The following is a 20,794-nucleotide window of genomic DNA, read 5'->3' as shown; positions in this document are numbered from 1 at the left end:
CAGGTGAGCACAGTGACCTCACACACGTTACAGAGATGTAGACAGTCTGTGGTGGAAGGCGCTCAGCGTCTGTTCACATCAGAAGAGTCACAAAGAGCTAAAGAGTGAACCGATGGTTCAAGTGTTCAGCTGGAAAGTTGAGCAACAGACGGATATGAGCCGGGTTACGCTGATACCTCAATAAACCAGCACAGTAATCATATTACTTTTTCCACAAGCACCTTTTTCATGAAATAAAAGTTAAAAGTAAAAGATCTTTTCTCCACACAGATCAGATCAGATCAGGTCCGAATTTATTTGTCTTTAAATTTCCCTCACCAACGTGTTTAAATCAGTGTTGGCGATCATTTCTCCTGCACATTTTAAAGTGGTTTATTGTGAGCAGCCTGAGGCTCAGCTCAGCAATAATCATGCGGTGTAATCAGCATCTTGATGTATCACACGTGTCAGGTGGATGGATTGTCTTGGCAAAGGAGAAGTGCTCGTTAACTCTGATTTAAACATGTTTGTTGAGAGAATTTAAGAGAAATAAACTCCTTTGTGTGGAGAAAAAATCTTAGATCTGCTCTGTAGTGTTGGTCCGGTCATAGATCAGTCTAATGTCAGTCGGACTGTTTCACAAAAATAAAGACTGACTCATTTCAAACCAAAAAACATTAGACACACATTACCCACAGCTAAGACCAATGTTACCATGGCAGCAATCAATGACACCTGCGCCGACCAGTAGCACCCAACAACAAGAAACAAGGAAAACATGGCTCATAATTTGAGCAAATAGAAGAGACAGAGTTTTTAAACCAAATCTGATTTTTCTTTTTATTGTTTCACTCTTCGTGTAAAACGTCTTTGTACCTGTTGAATTCTTCCAGTAGACAAACATGTTCTGCTGAGGGGCTGTACGTTTGGATGTGCTTCCTCGGTCGGCCATTTTTATTATTTTGAAAAAAGTCTTAATTTACCCAGAATTCATTGTACCACAGTCCGGCTTAAGATAGTCGAGAACTAAAGTGCTTTGTGCAACAGATGAATTTATCTGAAGTCTGGCTGTTTGTTCTATCGGAGCCACAGTCAGACTCTGTCTTCGTTAAAGCAGCTCCTGAGCTTAAAAATAACAGTCCACAGTCTGAAGGGAACCAAGACAAATTCATATTCCTACACACACAAACTAAAAACAGTTCATTTTGTCAACCTCACCTGAACTAAACTATGAAATGTGTTTAAATTTAAACTGCCGTATATGTCTGTACAGTAAGTTACCTTGCTCCGTTCTTCATCGTGTCAACTCTCTGTGCTGTAGCTCCGCCCCTCTGACGGCGTCAGTGTTGTGCTGCGTCTCCAGGCAGCTCGACAGCTGCTGGCCATCAGGACTATTCTGGTCACAGGAGAGTCGAGTCAACTTTCACACTTTAGAGTCCGAGCATCTGTGATGGACCAGAACGCAGCACACCAGAGGCCGGACCAGCTCCGGCAGAAGGGACCGCCCCCTTTTCTCCCCAGCCAGTCTGACTGGACAAGACTGTGATCACAGGTGTGATGATTATTATATGTTTCCATAGTGATTAGCACAGTGCTAGTGATCACAAAGGACACAGACACGTAGTGTAAAATGTAAACCCACTTTTTAATTTATCTCCATAGAAACAAAAAAAACAACACAAACAAAACAGGAAGAAAAAAACACAATGTTGTAGTGTATAATAAGTGATAGCAGTGTTTGTACTGTATCACCAGCAACAGCCAACATGTTGCGTTCAGCAAAGCAAATATTCAAAGTACAGTCATGAACAGTTTTTAGAAAAAGGCTTTCAAATGCCTTCAAAACCAAACACAATATACAGTGATGTAGAAAATCCAAGGTTGTCATCACAGATCTGTCTGTCGACGGCACGTTGAGCGGAGTCAGTAGAAACTATACTGTACAAATAGAGGCTCCACCTGGATGTGTCGCCACCTGTTTTACAACTGTCATTAAATATGTCCAGGTTCAGTTTCAAACCTTCCTCATTCTCTCACCTTCCCTCCAAAATCATTTCATCACCAAACATCACACCACTGCTGTGTGAAACCTGCCCTCTCTCTTCCTCCTCAAACCACCCCGTTCTGTAACAACCTCGTTTCTCCTCCCTGAGGTCAGACCAGGGTGAAGCGGCTTGTTTGTGTTTTCTCTGCTGGAACCTGAACAACACCCACACTCCAGCAAAGAGGCAAAAAAAGTTCACCTCCGTCCTGTTACAGGCTTTCCCTCAGGGCAAGCTGCGTTCATCAGCTACACTGATGAAGGCCCGAACACTTCCTCCTGATGAGTGAGCGTTCGGGCTGGAAATAGCACCGGAGTCTGTCTGTGGTGATGCAGTGCTGTATGTTAATGTCAAAGTCTATCAGTGCACGTCTCTGTTACAGTTACTTTGCAATTCATGTCAGATCCAATACGTTGGACTGTAAGCTTAGTTTTAAATCTGAGGCTCCTCAACCGATGTTTTGAATCTTCATACTTATAACCCTTCTGCATTTATTGTCTGTTGGGACACAGCCTGAAATCCCAGTCACACCAGAAAGTGGTCCAGTGAAGATATGTGCTTGTATATACGTTATATACGTTACTACTAAAGCTGGTGAGATGACCACTTACACTCCAGCCAGCTTGAGACACGCTAGAGCCAAGAACATGCTAGAGCTAGCCACACATAATAGTTTATTAAAGCTCCATACAGTCTAAAGGCAGATGTCCATGTGTTGTTTGATTATAGATCATGTCCAGGTTCTATATTAATACTGTGAAAGTATCAAAGCCTCAGCCCACAGAGAAATGCACACAGCCTGTATTCAGACACTGAGCCTTAAAACCAGCCGTCAGGACTTCTGGAACTTTGTGATGTCACAACAAAGCAGTCACTGCTCTCAGCCATGTCCCAAGCCCCGCCCACCTGGACCCACCATCCAACCTTGCAGGATTTGGTTTCTCTGAGTGTTTACCTGAAATCTGCTATATTTTTATTGGATCACCCAGAAGGACAATCAGGAGAGAGGCTCAGAGCCTCCTCTCTTCTGATTGGCTCACTGACCTGTTGTTTCTAGAGCTCCAGAGAGAAGCCTGAGAGAGGAGATGTAAAACTACATTGAGATGGTTTTTGGTTCTTAAAACCACAAATATATCTTCTTATGGATCAACACTTCAAATAAAACACAGGAGAAGAGGAAAATATGGAACTTCAATAACATGTATGTGGCATTTTCTGCTTTTTCATACACATATACATATATATATATATAAACAAATATCTGTGGCCAGAGCTGTTGAGACACTGACACCTCAATGAAACAAAACTCTGTTCCTGTTAAGTATTGAAATTAAAGCTCTTGTGTCAGTCTGTTGATTATTCCACAAAGATCTGAACTGGCAAAATGATTAGAAGTGAGTGTGAGTGTCAGTTTCAACTTATTACAGAAAAAAATTGTGTTTTTTCTTTTTTTTAAGGATAGTCTAAGGATAGTGTAATAAAACTATCCTGATCAAGGTTTTATTGAAACTGTTTTGGTGTGACCGGGATATAAACTTTGACTAATTTGCTGAAGTGTGGGTTTACTGCAGTTCTGAGATCAGACTTAAAACCATAATGTTGACTCACTTCACCTACAACGACACCAATAACCAGAACCGCTCCTCCACCAGGTACAACGGCACAGCACATGAAGCATGTTTACGTTCACCGTCACAGACCTCCTGTTCATACAGCTGTTCCCCAACGGCCGCACAGCTGCACACACTGACACCATCACTGTCCACTTTGCTCCATCTTTCACTACATCGGCAACACACTCCACACATGATCAACCTGAGGTCTGCTCACACACTCTCTTCATCGTGTCTGCATCTCATCAACTCTGCTGCTTCTATCTACCCTCGTCTGATTTAGAACAGAAATAAAACCACAAGAAAAAACAATAAAAGCTTCTTCCTTTGTAATACATTTTCTTATATACAAACTATTGGCTGTTTCCCACTTAATGGCTTTTTAATTTCACTGAACCCTCTGGAAGGTCACTTCCTGGGATTGACCACTCCAAACTGGAAACCACTTTTAGGAAAAGAAAATCTCTTCAAGGTTTCCAAAGTTAGATTTCTAACATGTAAGGAAATCCAGATTAGCAAAAAGCTCCAGTACACCACTTTATCAGGTGATATTTAAAACCTCGTAACGTATAGCTGGAGGCTTCACCCTGCTTAAAGAGGAACTACATCATGTACTTTGATTTGAAGGTTTAGTTTGGTTCCTCTCCCACTGTGATGAACAACTTTTTTCCAGCCTTTTAAGGAGGTCTCTAGTAGCTTCTTGTAGCTGGTTAGCTCTTCCTGATCTACACTGTCCCCCCCCCCCCGCCGTGTCCCCCTGACCCTCTGCAGCAACGCCTCCTGCCGGGAGAGAGGTATGCAACAGAATCTGAGGGTGTAATTACCTTTTAAAGAACAACTAACATCCTGTTTCAGCTTGGACATGCCCCTTTACAGTTTAAATAGTTATGGATGTAACTGCAGTTCTGTGAATGACCACCAGAGACTGTTTGTTTTCCTGGGGCTCAAAGAAAAGTTCAAAGTTTCAAATGCAGTCATATCTAAAGACGCCGAATATCTACTCCTGGTTTCTGAAATCCAAGTCCTGTATCTCCTAATTATCTTTGGTGGAAACACTCTCCAGATTATATTTTCAGTTTCACTATATACTCTGAGCTATTTACACTATTAGATGAACAGGCAGCAGCAGATTTCTCAACTGTTATTCCTAAATATGGAAGCCCTGAAAGGCCATGATCTTTTTTCTCTCATCATCAAATTGTGTGTAATCAATTCTTCCATCACAGCTCGTTGCTTGTGTGGACTCTTTATCCCACCTGAAAGATTTAAATACATTTCTAGCTAAAACAGTAATGTTTCTAGTAAACAGTAATGTTACATAACTTGCTAACACACATCATATACAAACCTTGTGTTTAGAGTAAATGGAGAAATTAAAAATCACCTGAAAAAAAACATGAATGATTTGGATTTAATTTGGACTGGGGCAGTGGTGCACTGCAGCCTCTTGAGGCTGAAATTAGTATTACAACACACACTAAAATAAAAACTAAAAACTGAAACAAACAAAAAAAAAAAACTCAGGGCAAATGAAAAAAATTCATCTGTTTTCATAGATGAAAATCAACTTAGAAAAAATGATGCTGGCAAAAAAAGCAAACAAACAAAAAGCAAACATTTTTCCTTTCTGGGCTTCTGTAATATCCTGACGTATTACAGCTGGTAATTAGCTGCTGCTGCATCAGTCATCTATGTTACTGTTCAAGAAGAAAGAAGAAGCTGTTTCCCTGCAGACAGTGGACACAGTGAAGGAATGAGAATGTTTGTGGTGGAGGTTCAGCGGGATCTTATAAACAGACGGGAATGGAGCTTTTCATTAAGAGATTCATCTAAAAATGCAGCTGCAAACTAATGAAAGAAAACTAAAAGTTTCACTCACTGACTTTTGCTTTAACTTCTGCAATCCTTCCCAAACTGATTGAATATGCACACTTTATACATTTTACAAACTAACGGAACCAAACCAGCCAATATCTGCATGCTAAACTAGGCACCACAATCATATCATAACAACAATAAGTTAAATCCAGCCATCAGGGTGGAAACATGTTTAAGACAACGTTTTTTCTTTCCCCACTGTAAACTTAAGAGTTCAAACCATTCATCCAAATACATGAGTATATTCAACATGGTGCGTGTTCGCAGTAGCTGATTACTTCATGATGAAACCAGCATTTGCACACCAGCAGCTCTGCTTCTACAGAGTCTGGTATTTCTCATAATCCCACAGGTGAGTGGATTATTCAGGTTATATCGTCATCAAAATCAAACCATCAAAAACTTTTTTTATGGTCTGGAACAAACAGCTGCTGCTCTATCCCCGACAGACAGTCGTGCTCCAGTTGTGTGTTTAGACGTTACAGATGTGCACGCCCTCCAGCCAATCAGAATCCCAGTTTTTCCTTCTGCCTGGTCAAATCCAAACAGGACATACCGCATACAACAGAAACAAAGTGATCAACATCATCCAACTTTTTAATCTACATCTAAATGTGAACCATAAACCACCTAATAAATCTACAGAATCCAATCCTGAATGTGTTCACTAACAAAATGAAAGAATTACAAAATAAATCTCAAACCATGTAAAGTATACCTGACTGTATACTGTATGTATACGAATTAGTATTCATTAGGCTTGGGCGATTTCCAAAACTTAATATCTCCATACAGTCCAGCCCAAAGATCGTGATATCCGATATTATTAAATATCGCTTAGTATAATAATATAATATAATGTTGTATTTTATGTTTCAGTTATTTTTGGTTTTTTTTATAATATATAATTCCATTATTGTATTTTATCTTTCAGCTGCCACTAAACAGCAGTTCAAAGTTTCATTTGTTTTATTTGGCAGTTTTTTAAATATCCCATTTGGTGAGAAATATTGCGATATATGATATTATCGAATATCGGCCCAAGCCTGTTATTCATCGTAATCAGCGAACAAATTGTTTTATTGGTTAAAGCTGCAAAACATGTTTTCACATTAAAACATAAATAAATAAATAAATACTATATATATATATATATATCTATCTATATATATATTCTGAATCACATCTTTATGTTTTGTAGCATTTATGCTGTGAAGGTGAAAACACCATAAACCAAATAGCAAACAATTGAATTGAAGGATTCCTTGATTGTGTGTGTTACTAAAACCACAGGTGTTGGCAGTAATTCAAAGTTTTAATACTGCATGGTGACAAAGGCTCTGCCATACAACTGATGGTAAAAATACAAAAATACAGTAACACAAACTGAAATGGTACAAAAACTTCATTCAACACAGTCGGTCTGAAACTGACATGATTAAGGTAAATAAGCCCTTCAGCTGTCAGCTCTGTTACACAGTTGCACCGTGTACAGTGTGTTGCATATTCCGAAATATAACAAGCTATATAAAATATAGTTCAAAGACAGAAGAACTGTGTTGTACATGATTCACATGTTTTTGCATACTGATACATTTCACACGTCTGTCATTGTACAGTGGACGACACAGTCATGTAGTCAGTGCCTCTGAATATCCCTCTACTGGAGCAGGACCTGGTCACCGTGACGCCTCAGGTGATGCTGTCAGTGTTGGTTTCGGAAGAGGAGACTGAGATCTGGACACCAGGTTTTTTTTTAATCAAGAACAAGATTTTAAAAACTGACTGAGTTTTAATCAGTAGAGGTTTTCACCGTGCGTCTCTCTGATCATCTGACTTTATGTTTTGATGGGGGAACATCCTACACCGAGTACCAACTCGTCCTGGAGCTAGTTTCACAAAGATATTTCAGGCTGGTCTGTAGTATTGGTGCAGTCTAATGTTAGTCAAGACAAAAATAAAGACTGACTCATTTTAAGCCTAACTTGGGCCAGTGTTACCTATGTTACCATGGTAACAATCAATGACACCTGCGCCGACCAGTAGCACCCAACAACAAAAAACAGGAAAACATGGCTCATAATACCAGCAATGAGAAGGGACAGAGGTTTTAGAGACTGCAATTTTTTTTTCCAAATCAGATTTTTTAAATTTTTTTTATTGTTTCACTGTTTGAATAAAACGTCTTTACAACTGTTGAATTCTTCCAGTAGACAAATGTTTTCTGCTGGGGTGATGGAGCTGAGCAGTTGGATGCTGTGCAGCCATTTTTTTTTTTTTTGAAAAAAAGTCTTAAATTACCCAGAATTCCTTGTACCACAGTCAAGTTTAAGATAAGGCAAGAACCAAACTGCTGTGTGCAACACATGAATTTAGACTTAGTCTATCTGAAGCCTGACTGTCTCTTTGTGAAACCAGCTCCTGGTTCAGACTGAAGCAGACCACAGTGTGAGGTGAATCAGGTCAAACCTGGCATCTTCTAACCCAGTCCAGTTAATCATTAATCACTTTATAATTCAACTGTTACTGTCGCTGACCAGTCAGAGTTTTTAGTTTCCTGAAGTGACAACTACTGCAGTGTAACTGAAACAGCTTCACACTGCTCGCTGACTTTATTCACATCCACACAGTTTTCCTATGAAGATACTGATTTCACTAGAGTTCCCAAGCTCACTGCAGACTAAAAATGACTTGATGAATTCAGTAATTCAGGTTAAGAGGAATCTTGATTTAAAATTCAAAAGCTCATGAACCTGGGAGTGTAGGGACACACGGAGGGAGTGATCTAAATGTATTAAACTGGGCTTAGGGTGCTGTGTACAGTTGTCACACTCCAAGCTCCATCATAAACAGGATACGCGAGCCAGGGTTAAATTAAGCTCCACAGGAGTGAGGACTGTGGGAACATGAATGAAAATCTAGAAACATAAACTCATGGTTGAAGCAAAGCAGACAGAAACAATACGATCATGTCTGTCATTCATTCAAGGAGGAATTTCGCTCCGAAATGACAACTCTGACATCGACTCTTACAAAAGTGGCTGCAGGAAAGTAGGAAATGCACCATGGGAGAATTGTCAATAAAAACAAACTATGAGGCTACGGTTAAGTTTCCCCCTCTGATTGTCTAACGGGCACCTGACGCGGTGCAGAAAGCAGCGGGTGCTGAGACCCACGGAAACAGATAAAAACAGATATGAACAGATCGATAGACGGACTGATAGAAATAGAGCCGCTCTCCCGGAGCGGGGCCCGGGACGAGAGGGAGAGTCAGCCAAGAGCTTCACATTCCTGCCCGGGCCCTTCTCACCCACCAACACGTCATCCTGTAAAACGGTAAGGCAGCTGTTGGCTTCCATCAGCTCAAAGTGCATCTGCGAACATATCCACTCCACCACCCACACACACACACACACACACACACACACACACAAACACATACACACACAGATACAGCAGAAGCAGACACACGTGTAAAATACACACAAGCTTGGTTTCCATCCAAATATCTTAGTGTGGATTTTTATGTAGGAGAGAAAAGGAGCAGAATTGAACAGAAACATTGGTGCTCACTGGAAGCAGGAAGTGTTTTCTGACAACAGGCGCTGCAGCAGAGAAGAGAGGCGTCGACTGACTTCAACAATAAAGGCCTGGTTCAATTAAAGTGCACTACAGCTCAGACATGTTCACCTGACTGTGTCTCTCCGCAGTGGGAGTCCTGTGTCTTACGGTGGTTAAGCTGAATAGGGACCAACATCATTCAAACTGAGGAAGGCGACCCTGTTGAGGTGCTCTCTCTCTCTCTCTCTCCCTATCTCTCTCGCTCGCTCTCTCTTCTTCTTCTTCTTCTGTTGGATCATTTAGGAAACAAATTCTCTTCAACTCAGCTGGACGAGGCACAAACTTTTTATTGCAGCATTTCAAAACTTCCATATTTGCCGAACAGTTGGATGGAAATGGAGCCATACACAGAGCGTGCACGCACACACACACACACACGCGCACACACACACACACACAGACACGCACACACACACACAAACAGGCTTTTATTGGCAGTATAGATGCCAGGCCTCACGCTCGCTCACATCCACTCCACTCCTCTCCAGGCCTCCTGTTATTTCTAACCCTGATAGAGAATCCATAACTGAGGCTCAGTGGCCAACTGCTTGCTTCAGCTTTCACTGCACTCTGAGTGGAGTCACAAATCATCGCCAGTCCAATCAGGTTGGGACTCGAGCACCAAAGACAGTCCGTCCAGAGAGAGGGTGGGGTCGGGTAGGGTGGTGGTGGGGTGGGTCGGGTTGTAGGTGGTGGAGGTTTCATCTTTCTCTCTCTCTGCTTTTTCCTCTCTCTCTCTCTCTCTCTCTCTCTCATCCTCCACACTTTTCTTCTCGTCCTCCTTCTTCACTAGTCTATTTTCAGTCCTCCGTTTTGCCCATGTCTGCCGTTCTGACTGGTGTCATTTTTTTTTTTTTTTTTTTTTTTAAAGGCCCCTCTGGCTGATGGAGGGTTAGCAGCTCGGGCGACTAGTTTGGATGAGTCCACTGCAGGGTCAGAAATAAATAGAAATAAATAGAAATGTTCACACTGTGGCCAAATGCTTTATTTACCTCGACTACAGAGCAGCCGGCTACAGTGAAGTGCATGGAGCTACAGCAGTTCAAATGTTTGTGCTGCTTTTCTATCATTTCCAAAAGCAAAAAGAACAAAAGAACAAGAACAGAAGTGTAAGAATGGATTAAACAAACGAACGAGTGCGTTCATCTGCTCTGACAAAACCAGCATTTCTGGCTAACTTCTTACCTACAGCAGTAACTAAGCATTTTATAGCATTAAAATATATGAACTAAGTGTGTGGTGTGTCTTCACTGTGTGGAAGCTGCTCCTGGATGCTAGCAGCTGCAGCTAATGTTTCCTGAGGTGGTGTTACATTCACACTTCAGTTAGTCCTCATCCTGGACACTTTTTTCCTTTTGACAGTAAAAATAATAATAATTTAAAATAAAACAGTTTGAAAATGAACAAGTTTGTAAACAAACAGGCAGACAAACAGGCTGATGTGTCTTTTGTTATTAAATCCCTTTTAGGCCACGTCCACACGACTAGGTTTTAGTTTTAAAGCACATCTCATGCAATGTTTTCACCTCCCGTACACATGACTCTGCCCCTAAAACTAAGGATGCCCCGAATGATCAGCCGCCGATCAATATCAGCCAATTTTCATAAAAAATATGTGATTGGCAGATCAGCATTAATGCTTCTAGTCACCGATGACCTGTGGTTAATACTCTGGTGTCTGTCGAGCACTGTGTGTTGTGTAGTGTAGTCCCGCCTCCCACCTTGTTCACTGCACGACAGGCCACTAAAACAAAACATGTCGGCCGTGTGGAACTTTTACAGTTGTAGTGTGTGAGACTGCAAGGCATGACAAAAATGTGGCTGCGGATTGGCCGGTCTCACTCATAGATGATCGGTATCTGCGGCAAGGAAACGTGATTGCCGCATCTCTACCTAAAACAGAGACTTTCAGAAACTCTACTGGCCTTGTTTTATTTTGAAAACTGTTGTATCTGGACTGAGACGATGACGTAGACACCCGCGGTCTCTCCTGATTGGCTCTCATCAGCCTAGACTCCCAGTGGTGAATACAACATGATAATGAATTACAGTGTTACTGACTTTGTTGTCTTTGCTAGCAGCTGATGTTCACTTATATTCTCTATTCTAATGCTACAACTGTCTTTGCTGTTCCTCATTCAGAGGATTTTCTGTGACTAATCAACTGCAGAGTAGACGACCTGCTTCCTGTTCACACCTGCACACATATGGTGTGTAAATGAATAATAAGGTCATGTATGTGTTCTCAGGTGTGTTAGTCTGGATGAAGATCGTTTTTGTTTGAAAACGCTGTTTTACAATGAAAACATAGTAGTGTGGAAGTAGCTTTACACCATCAGTTAGTCGCACATTCTTCCCAGCATGCATTGCTTTAAGGTTAAAACATGAGGAAAGTTACACAGAGGCTGTTACAGGTCTTTTTCTACATGATGTGCCTCAGAGGACACACACATTGTGATGAAAACCAGCCTGCATGTCACACTCCTGTGGGAGTGACTGGAGATAATTAAAGGACATGCAGTTCCCGTAGAGGCAGAAGCAATGTTGTTTTATCTGGGAGAGAAAACATCCACCAGTCCACCATGTTGCCCTTAGGACCTGTGTATCAATCAGCCTAACTCACACTAAACATAGATCCAGAGGAGGGTCGCAAAACCAGTTTAGCTGATGTGCATTTACCCTTTAAGATGATGCTAATGATGCTAATGCAGGTTTAACCAGAACAACACAGATGTGTCAGATTTAAAATGTCAGTACAGAAACATCTGTTCATGAGACAATAGTAGTGTGAGTGGCTCTGACTCCACATGACCCTGTGACCAACACAGTCTGAGTGATGACAGGCAGGTGAGTCTTACCTGAGTCGAGGTTTGGTCAGGTGAGGAAATGGACAAAGATGATAGCTAGACCTACATTCAATAGCATCACGAGAGCCACCAGTATAGAGTTAGGACCCTGTGGAGACAAGAGGGGTTTATGTTGGATTATGTGTGTTACATTAGCACATACAGTATATACACAAAGCATATAGTGTACATGTAGGACATATACAGTTATGTGCAGAACAGTAATTGACATATGTTGCATTAACATTTGAAAAAAGGCTCATTTGAACTGTGTGTTTGCTGCAGAGTTGGATCCACTACTTTTCACAACAAAAATGAAGAAAATATGTAATTTTCCCAAACTTTTACATTCAAATGTGTATGACACACAATATTTGTGCAGCTGTTTGCAACTGATCAGCTTGTATACACTGAGTCTACCAGCCCAGCACCAACTGGCTCTCTGACAGAGATGATGAATAGCTGGTGAACATGAATGCTTAGTCCTAACCACAGCAACACGGGTTCATATCTGACCCGTGGCCCTCTGCTGCATGTCATCCTCTCTTTCTCTCTCCCTCTTCCTGTGTTTCGCGTCTCTCTCACTGTGGCTGTCAGAAAAAAAAATAAAATAAAAAAAAATCTGCCCTTTCTCCAGACAATGTGGATACACTGATCTTTCTGAAAGAAACATGAGAATAGAGTGGATGTATTTTTTATTCTTTTTTTATGAAATGTGCACCTTTATATTTACAAGTTAAATTCATAATAAATTAAAATGAATGTGATGTTTTGCATGTCCTTTTTTTTAAACTGTACTGAAAACATACCGAACCATGAATTCAAAACCGAGGTATGTATTGAAATGTGATTTTTGTGTACGGTTACAACCCTAACCTGATTGAATCATTATTATTATCATTGTCTGCAAAAAAAATTGTATTATAATATCACATATGGCAAGATATATAGAGATATTTGATATTATCTAATATCACCCAACGCAGTCAGAGTTGCCATTATTACTATAGCTAGACAAGTATGTAGCTGTTACATTATATTTGAAAAAATTATTTCAAAGCTCCATATTTTCTTCTTCTCCTGTGTTTTATTTGAAGTTTTGATCCATAAGAAGATATATTTTCTCCCTTGTGGATGTTCCTCAGGTTCCCAAGTTGGTCTCTAAGGCCAAAGCCTCCACCTGCTCTCTGGACCCCATGCCCACTTCCTTGGTCAAGGCATGTCTACCTGCTCTGTGCCCCCTCATGGTAGACATCATCAACTCCTCCTTGGAATCTGGTTTGGTACCCTCTGGCTTCAAAGATGCCTCAATCACTCCCATCCTCAAGAAGCCAGGTCTTGACCCCGATGACCTCAACAACTACAGACCAATCTCCAACCTTCCTTTCCTCAGTAAAATCCTGGAAAGAGTAGTTGCTGCTCAACTCCAGCAACACATGTCCAACCATGACCTCTATGAACCAATTCAGACTGGCTTCGGAGCACACCACCGCACAGACACCGCTCTCGTCAAAATTACTAACAACCTTCTCATTGCTGCTGACTTTGGCCACATCAGCATCCTCATCCTCCTGGACATCTCAGCAGCCTTTGAAACAGTCTCCCACACCGTCCTCCTCACCCGCCTATCTGACTACCTTGGCCTCATCAACAAAAAACAGTTTGTCACCATTGGAGGCTCTAGCTTAGCCCCTGCCCCTGTCAACCACGGTGTACCCCAAGGCTCTGGGCTTGGACCCCTCCTCTTCACCATCTACATGCTTCCCCTTGGTCAGATCATCCGCCACCACGGTCTCAGCTTCCATTAATATGCTGAAGACACACAGCTTTATCTCAGCATGAAACCCTCCACCCAGCTCCCCCCACAGTCACTTGTCAACTGCCTGCACTAAATCAATAACAGCAATAAAACAGAGCTCATGGTTGTGGCTCCCAAGGCCCTGCTCCGGAAGGTTGGAGATCTACACCTGGGTGACATCTTGGACTCAACTCTCTCATTCCAGGCACGTCAAGTTCATCTCCAAATCTGCTTTCTTCCACCTCAAAAAAATCTCTTGACTCCGGCCATCACTCTCTGACTCTGTCGCAGAGACCCTCATCCACGCCTTTGCCACCACTCGTCTGGATTATCGCAATGGAGTCCTGTTCAGGGTTCCCAGCAAAACCCTGGACAGGCTCCAGTATGTCCAGAACTCAGCTGCCAGGGTTCCCACCTGCACCAAGCCCTGGCACATTACCCCCACCCTCATCCAACTTCACTGGCTTCTGGTCAAAGCCCACATCCAGTACAAAATCCTCTCCCTAACCTACAAATCCCTCCATGACCTCCTCCACCCCTATACCCCGTCCCGGAACCTACGGTCCTTGGACACTGGTCTGCTCTCCACGCCCTACACCGGCCTGCGATCTTCCAGTGACATAGCATTCAGTGTGGCAGCCCCCACCCTCTCTCCCGGAAGAGATCCGCACAGCCTCATCTCTGGACATTTTCAAAAAACTGCTGAAAACCCACCTGTTCACCAAGGCCTCTGGCGTCATCTCCTCCAGTCTCTACCATCCCTCGTCTTGTTTTCATTTATTTGTCCTTTATTCATTTTGTCTTTCTTTCCCTGTAAAGCTGCCTTGGGTACCTTGAAAGGCCCTATATAAATCCAAGTTGTTATTATTATTATTATTATTTGTGGTTTTAAGAACCAAAATCCATCTCAGTGCAGTTTTACATCTCCTCTCTCAGGTTTCTCTCTGAAGCTCTAGTAACAACAAGTTGGTGAGCATATCAGAAGAGAAGCAGCTCTGAGCATTTTCTGAGTGATCCAATAAAAATATAGCAGATTTCAGGTAAACACTCAGAGAAATCAAATCCTGCAAGGTTGGAAAGTGGGTCCAGGGGACCTTTAAATCAAAAAACCATATTGCTAATTGTCAATTGACAATTCCATATTTTCCTCAAATCATTCTGCCCGACTCACAACAAATTAACAGCTCTCTGATTTGAACCTTTCCTCAAAACCATGAGAGTACTGCCAAAGTTGTGGTTTCCAGTCCAGATACAGATACTGCACAACAGGGCACCAACACTGAAAGGTTAGCCCATCTACTTCCTGTGTGGCTTAACTGGACAAACCTGTGCCGTTGGGCTCCAGAGTACGTTCAGACGTTCTGATGCTGATCAGAAATGACACCAGGTGATTTCGGACCAGTGCAACTTCAGCTAGAGAGGAGCTCTCGACCCTCTAACGGACAGACTGACATTAACATTAGCAGGATTGTGGGTTCCCTGCTGGGGTTGGCAGATTCCAAATCATTAAACTCAAATCCTTGAGTGAGAGTGAAAATGAAATGTATACGGTAACTTGGTCTCACTCACCGACTCCTCCTCTACTACATCAGAAGCTATTTCCAGACTAGCTTTCTTGGTTTCTGCGAGGCTCTTTGGTTTGCTTGACTCCTGTCTTTTAGGCTTGAGGGGCTCTGGTGCTTTGGTGCTCTCTTTTGGAGGGGCCGGTGAAGGACTGGGGGTCGGCAGGGATTTCAGCGCTGGCGTCTGAATCGGTTTGGCAGGTGGCGGCAGCCGTGCAAGGCTCGATGGGTGGAAGTCGTCTTCTACACCCATCGGCTCGTCGGGCAGGGGACTCTTGACGTCTGCTTTGACGTAGTAACCGTGGTACTGGGAGTGAATCTGCCCGTTGCTGGGGTAACTGCTGATTCCTGACTGAGCCTCCTGCTGCCTCACTTCCTGTCTGAGAGAAAGTTTTGATGCTGCCTTTGTTATGCCTGCCGAACAGAAGAAAGGAGAGAGAGAGAAGAGAAACAGTTACAATCTATTGGCTGGAGCGGCTGTGGCTCAGACAGCGGAGCAACGTGATTGGTGCTTTGGATAAAATTGCTGAATAACCCCAACGCTATGGTACTTCTGACCCATCGCAAACAATTAACCACTGCGCTCCATTTAAACACTTTGTATTTATTTTATAATCAAACAGAGCAAGAGGAAAAAATAAATTACAGCCAGATGTTTCACTTAAGACTGTATTTCCTCAAACTGTGACCAGGCTCAACTGCAGTCTTAACAGGGCTTAATTTCTAATTCCCAAAGCCTCATTTTAATCCGCTCCTGTTTGCTCTGTTAAAGTTACTCCATTACGTGTTGATACAAACTCAACACTTCCTGTAACTGTTACAAATTAAAAGCTAAATTGCTGATAACTGGACCCCAGGGGGCAGAAACCATCTATTTCTAAACAGGGCTTTTATTGTGAAACATACCATATGCAACAAATGAATCAAATGCTTCAGATCAGTGGTTCTCAAAGTGGGGTCATTATAATCCCATCCATAAGTAACACAGTGACAGTGTGTGACTGTTTTGTTCATGGGCTTAAACATAACAAAACATCTAAAAGCAGAAATCCGATCAGATGAGGGTCTGTAGTCTGATTTGTCTCAGTTTAGGTCCTTGATGTGAGAAAGTTTGACAACCACAGCTTTAGATGAGTAATCCAGAACAACAAAGTGTTGACAATAGTATGATTATATTGTTGAATTCATTAAAGTGGTAGAAATGTACATTATGATTAACTGGCTGCACATTATTATCAAAGGCACCAGGAGTTTATCCACTCATTTTTCCGTGGCCTGTATGTCTTTGTGTTGACCACGCCCCCAGACATTATGAAGACCTGTGGAAAGCCCAAACACTCAATCCAACATCAGTTATCAACTTTTATGTCTGTTACCTAGCAACCGATGCTAGTTCTCTCATCTCGTATCACTGAAATCACATTAGATTTCTCTTTGAAAGTAGAGCTGCATTGTTAATCGAAATATAATCGAAATCTCAATACGATCAAGTTCAATATCACAGGAGCTGCAGTTTCTGTGATGAAGGTAAAATGTGTCACATTGTTGTTCAAGGTTAGTAGTGCTACAGAGACGCCCAGCCTACAAATCATATTCTCCAGAAGCAAAGAGACATGATGTTTAATACAAGACTCAACAAAAATCACATCATCATTTTATATTTTTTTCAGTGAAAATAAAATGTAAAAATGACCATTCCAACTGAAATTGCAATATCTGCCAAAATAACTGCATTATGATCTTTCTGGCATAAACAAAAGTTGTAACTAAAACAACGACAGTCACGTAACTTCAGGACAGATGAGTTAGAAGTGTGGGAAACATCTGGAGAAAAATTCAAACATGTTCTTTATGGTAAATTTACAACAACACTAACTCAGGACATAAAAGAGAGACAGAGTGGGTTAAGATAGCAGACACAGTCTCCACTGCATCAAATGGAGCATTTTGTTCATTCATCTGTAATGGCCTTTTTCATAACCATAGTTACCATGGTTACCAAACAGTTGAGATAGGACCTGTAGGTTAGGACGTTGTGATACAGCCCCTGGCTCTGAATTGACTCAACACGTGTAGGTAAAATAAACTGCTGCTGCTCACCATGTTGCTGCTACCAAACATTTACTCCACTACACTGTGCAGGAGAAGCTACACATCCTCCACACACACGTCAAATCTCTTCCACATAAACTGTCTGCTGTTATTAGAAAACCACCAACAGCTGTTGATTACTGATGAAGGGTGTTTGATGAGAAAGACATCATGGTTAATAACCCAAGCAGCTTACCTGCTGTCAAAGACTCAGCTGTTGGGGTTCTGTTCTCTTTCCCAGCAGGCTTTGCGGAAGAGGCGGCGGCGGTTGTAGCTTTGCTGCTGAAGAGGGACTTCTTAACAGCAATGGGTGAAGGGGTGGGGCTGGGAACTGGGCTCTGAGATGGAGACTGGGTGGGTGTGGTTCCTTTCCGGTAGAAGTGAGGGCTCCCTGATGGAGACTTCTCCTTCTTCTCCTCCACGGGAGCCTCCTTCACCTCCACCGGCTCATTGTACTTCTGCCGTACGTAGTCAGGGCCTGGAGGAAAAGAAAGAACAATGACTGAAGTGAGTGAAACAGAACCCAGCATTTAAAGCTAGTTCGGATTTATAGCAACAGGGTCTTTCTGCTCAGTGGAAGCAGGTTTTCATTCAGGCACAAACACAACACAAACACAAACACACTGCTTTGTGCCTTAGTGAATCTGCAGGTGTGCCCACTGCCTCGCTCTCTCTCTCTCTCTCTCACAGACACATTGATAATTTTTTTGCAGATTTTCCTTTTTTGATCATTTTAATGATGATTAATTATTCTATCAATATTAATTAAAATTCCCAAATGTATGGTTAACCATCTACGAGACTGATTTTATGAGAATACCTACGCAGCATTAAGCTTGGGTCAATTTTCAATTATATTCGATATCACGATACTTCTGGCTATATGTGATTCTGAAAATATATACATATAAATTATTTTTCTTTTTTCAGTTTTGCATGTACACCTCTGCTGCAGAGTCCCACCCTCATCTCACTACTTTGCTTACTGAACATTGACTCTTGGCATGTGACAAATAAAACTTTGAACTGCTGTTTAGTGGCAGCATCATTTATACCTAAAACATATTACCATGTACATATAAAATAATATAAGTATGTACTTCTTGTTCACACTGAACTCAGAGAAACTGGTTTCAAACAATGTGCTGCATATAGATGAGCTCCAAAACATATGAAGTTACACTCTCTTGTTTCACTGAATCATTTTAAAAGATTGTATCTGCAATCACACTTCCACATGCTTTTTTTTAATGTGAAAATGTTTATCGATGTCTGTGAACTATCTGTGAGTCCAGTTTAATTGCCTCTTTGTGTGTCTCTGTCAATGTATGAACTGTATATGTCTATTTTTGTTCACAGGTCTCTCTTGAAAAAAGAGATCCCCATCTCAATGAGGCTTCCTGTTTAAATAATAATAGATCGTATCATATATCGCAATATTTGGGCTGGACTGTTTAAAGATATTCTATTTTCTGAAATCGCCCAAGCTGAATACAGCACTGGCTGTCAGGTCATTTAAATGTAACCCTGAATGTAACCTGGTTTACAGTCAGGTGTCATCAGTGGACAACAACAGCAACAGTGGTGAATCACGCAACACAGGGAAGCACAGACAAGAGAACAGACAGAGCAGGAAATCTCCCCACAGACCAGAGCCTGAAACATTTATAGAGTCCAGTGAAGAAGAGTTTAACAGACGTGTGGCCACTGATACAAAAGTAGATTTAGTCTTTCTATGTTTAGCAGTATGATCGATTCAATTTACTCTTTTCTCGTTTACAGGCTTCCACTCTGCTGTGTGTTGTTGTTGCTGTTGCTGTTGCTGTTGTTGCAGTACCTGGCTGATGGAAGCTCGGGGAAAGCTCTCTGGCCACTGCTCTGGCGATGTCTGAGTCCTGACTGGCCGACTGTGCAGCCTGGTCTGCAGCCTCTGCTTTGGCCCGAGCATGGGACGTCCTGCACAGACACACACATATGAGACACAGCGACTTCAGCGTCCATCGAGTAAGTAACTAGTTGAGTGCATTTTGCTGCATATAGTTAATGAGATGACTGATCACACTACAGTGTTGCAGTATTGACTTTTCTCAGTGTTAGCTGACTGACAATCAGCTGAGTAGTAACATCCCATCATAACCCGACACCACCACCACCTGTTCCTGCTGTTCTCTCGGGCAACTACAGGTTTTTTACACTTCAGCATAAAATAACTTCAAACTATTTTTAAAAAGGAAGAGAAGATATGTAAGACATGAATTCAGCCGGGTCTCTTCAAAATGAACCTGTACAAAGGAGAAACACCATATTGTAATAGTCGATATTATATTTCACATTTACACCAAAACAAAAAAATCACACTCTAACATTAAAACAGAAGGTGGGTAATTAATTTGTGGAGCATACAGATTTTGTGTAATTTTATCCACTCACAGAAACAGTCAAATAGGAGCCCAGAGACACAGGTGCAGCCAGGACCTGCATCTATAGGACCTGAACTGACTGAACCAGCTGGTTCTGCCACGTTTAAGATCTGACCCAAGACTATAGCTGTGTCCAAATTCAGGGACACTTCATAGCCGTCATAGACTGACAGTATGACCCTGTACAACATCCTCCACTGCCCAGTGTTCAGCTGACACAGCTGGAGAGACTCTCCACGGTGCACCAGGACCAGGAAGCACATTTAGATTTCTCTGACTGTGTGGAGATCTGATGCTTTCAAATCACAGATGATGATCGGTATTAAAACGTGGGCATTATAAGTAAAACATTAGACTTGTAGGCCAATACAGGAGTGCAGAGTGGGGCGGCTGCTCTGCTGAACCGACACAAACTGGACAGGGAAGTGAATAATATATTTTGTAGGTGAGGTGTGCCAATGTTATCATCATTAGCACTAATGGATGTCTTGTTCAACGGCTAACCCAAGGCTAATTCATTTGCTGGCTAATTCGGTAGTTAACAGGCTAAGCTAACAAGCCAGGTATGGTGAACACAGACACTGATACTTGCTAATTAGTGCTAACATATGAATAAAATAATTCTATATATTGTAAAACCAATACTACTTATAATAATACTAATAGTCAAATTATCTGTCTGATATTTACATGAAGAATCCTCCAGAAGAACCAACACCACAAAGAGCTCACGTTTAGTGAGTCCAACTAGCTGAGGTGACGCTGAGCAGAGAGCTAGCAACTAGCTAACTGTGAGGCAACCTCCTGTTAAAGAGGCCACGCCCTCAATTCTCCATAACTTTAAACTTTAATAAAATGTAAACAGGTGAGTTATATAAACAGTTGTCATGAAGGAGGAAATGAGCTCTAGAGAGCAAAACTGTTTTTGTACCAGGCTGTAAACA

The 20,794-nt window shown here is 41.8% G+C and overlaps 1 protein-coding gene across 1 annotated transcript in view; it reads right to left on the bottom strand.

The window, feature by feature from the left end:
• Positions 1–1,605: 1,605 nt before the first annotated feature.
• The window catches only part of LOC130178808 (junctophilin-1-like), a 36,726-nt gene continuing 17,537 nt past the window's right edge, over positions 1,606–20,794 (bottom strand). The window contains exons 3-7 of the mRNA XM_056391302.1: positions 19,268–19,386; positions 17,627–17,908; positions 15,347–15,753; positions 11,992–12,088; positions 1,606–10,059 (exon numbers count right to left, since the gene is read on the bottom strand). Coding sequence (XP_056247277.1) covers positions 12,008–12,088; positions 15,347–15,753; positions 17,627–17,908; positions 19,268–19,386 — 889 coding nt within the window. The 3' untranslated portion in view covers positions 1,606–10,059; positions 11,992–12,007. The remainder of the gene's footprint in view (positions 10,060–11,991; positions 12,089–15,346; positions 15,754–17,626; positions 17,909–19,267; positions 19,387–20,794) is intronic.

Source organism: Seriola aureovittata, chromosome 12 (assembly GCF_021018895.1).
Source record: "Seriola aureovittata isolate HTS-2021-v1 ecotype China chromosome 12, ASM2101889v1, whole genome shotgun sequence".
NCBI classification, from domain to species: Eukaryota; Metazoa; Chordata; class Actinopteri; order Carangiformes; family Carangidae; genus Seriola; species Seriola aureovittata.
Note: the sequence above shows the minus strand (reverse complement) of the source record. Positions and strands in the feature narration are given on the sequence as shown.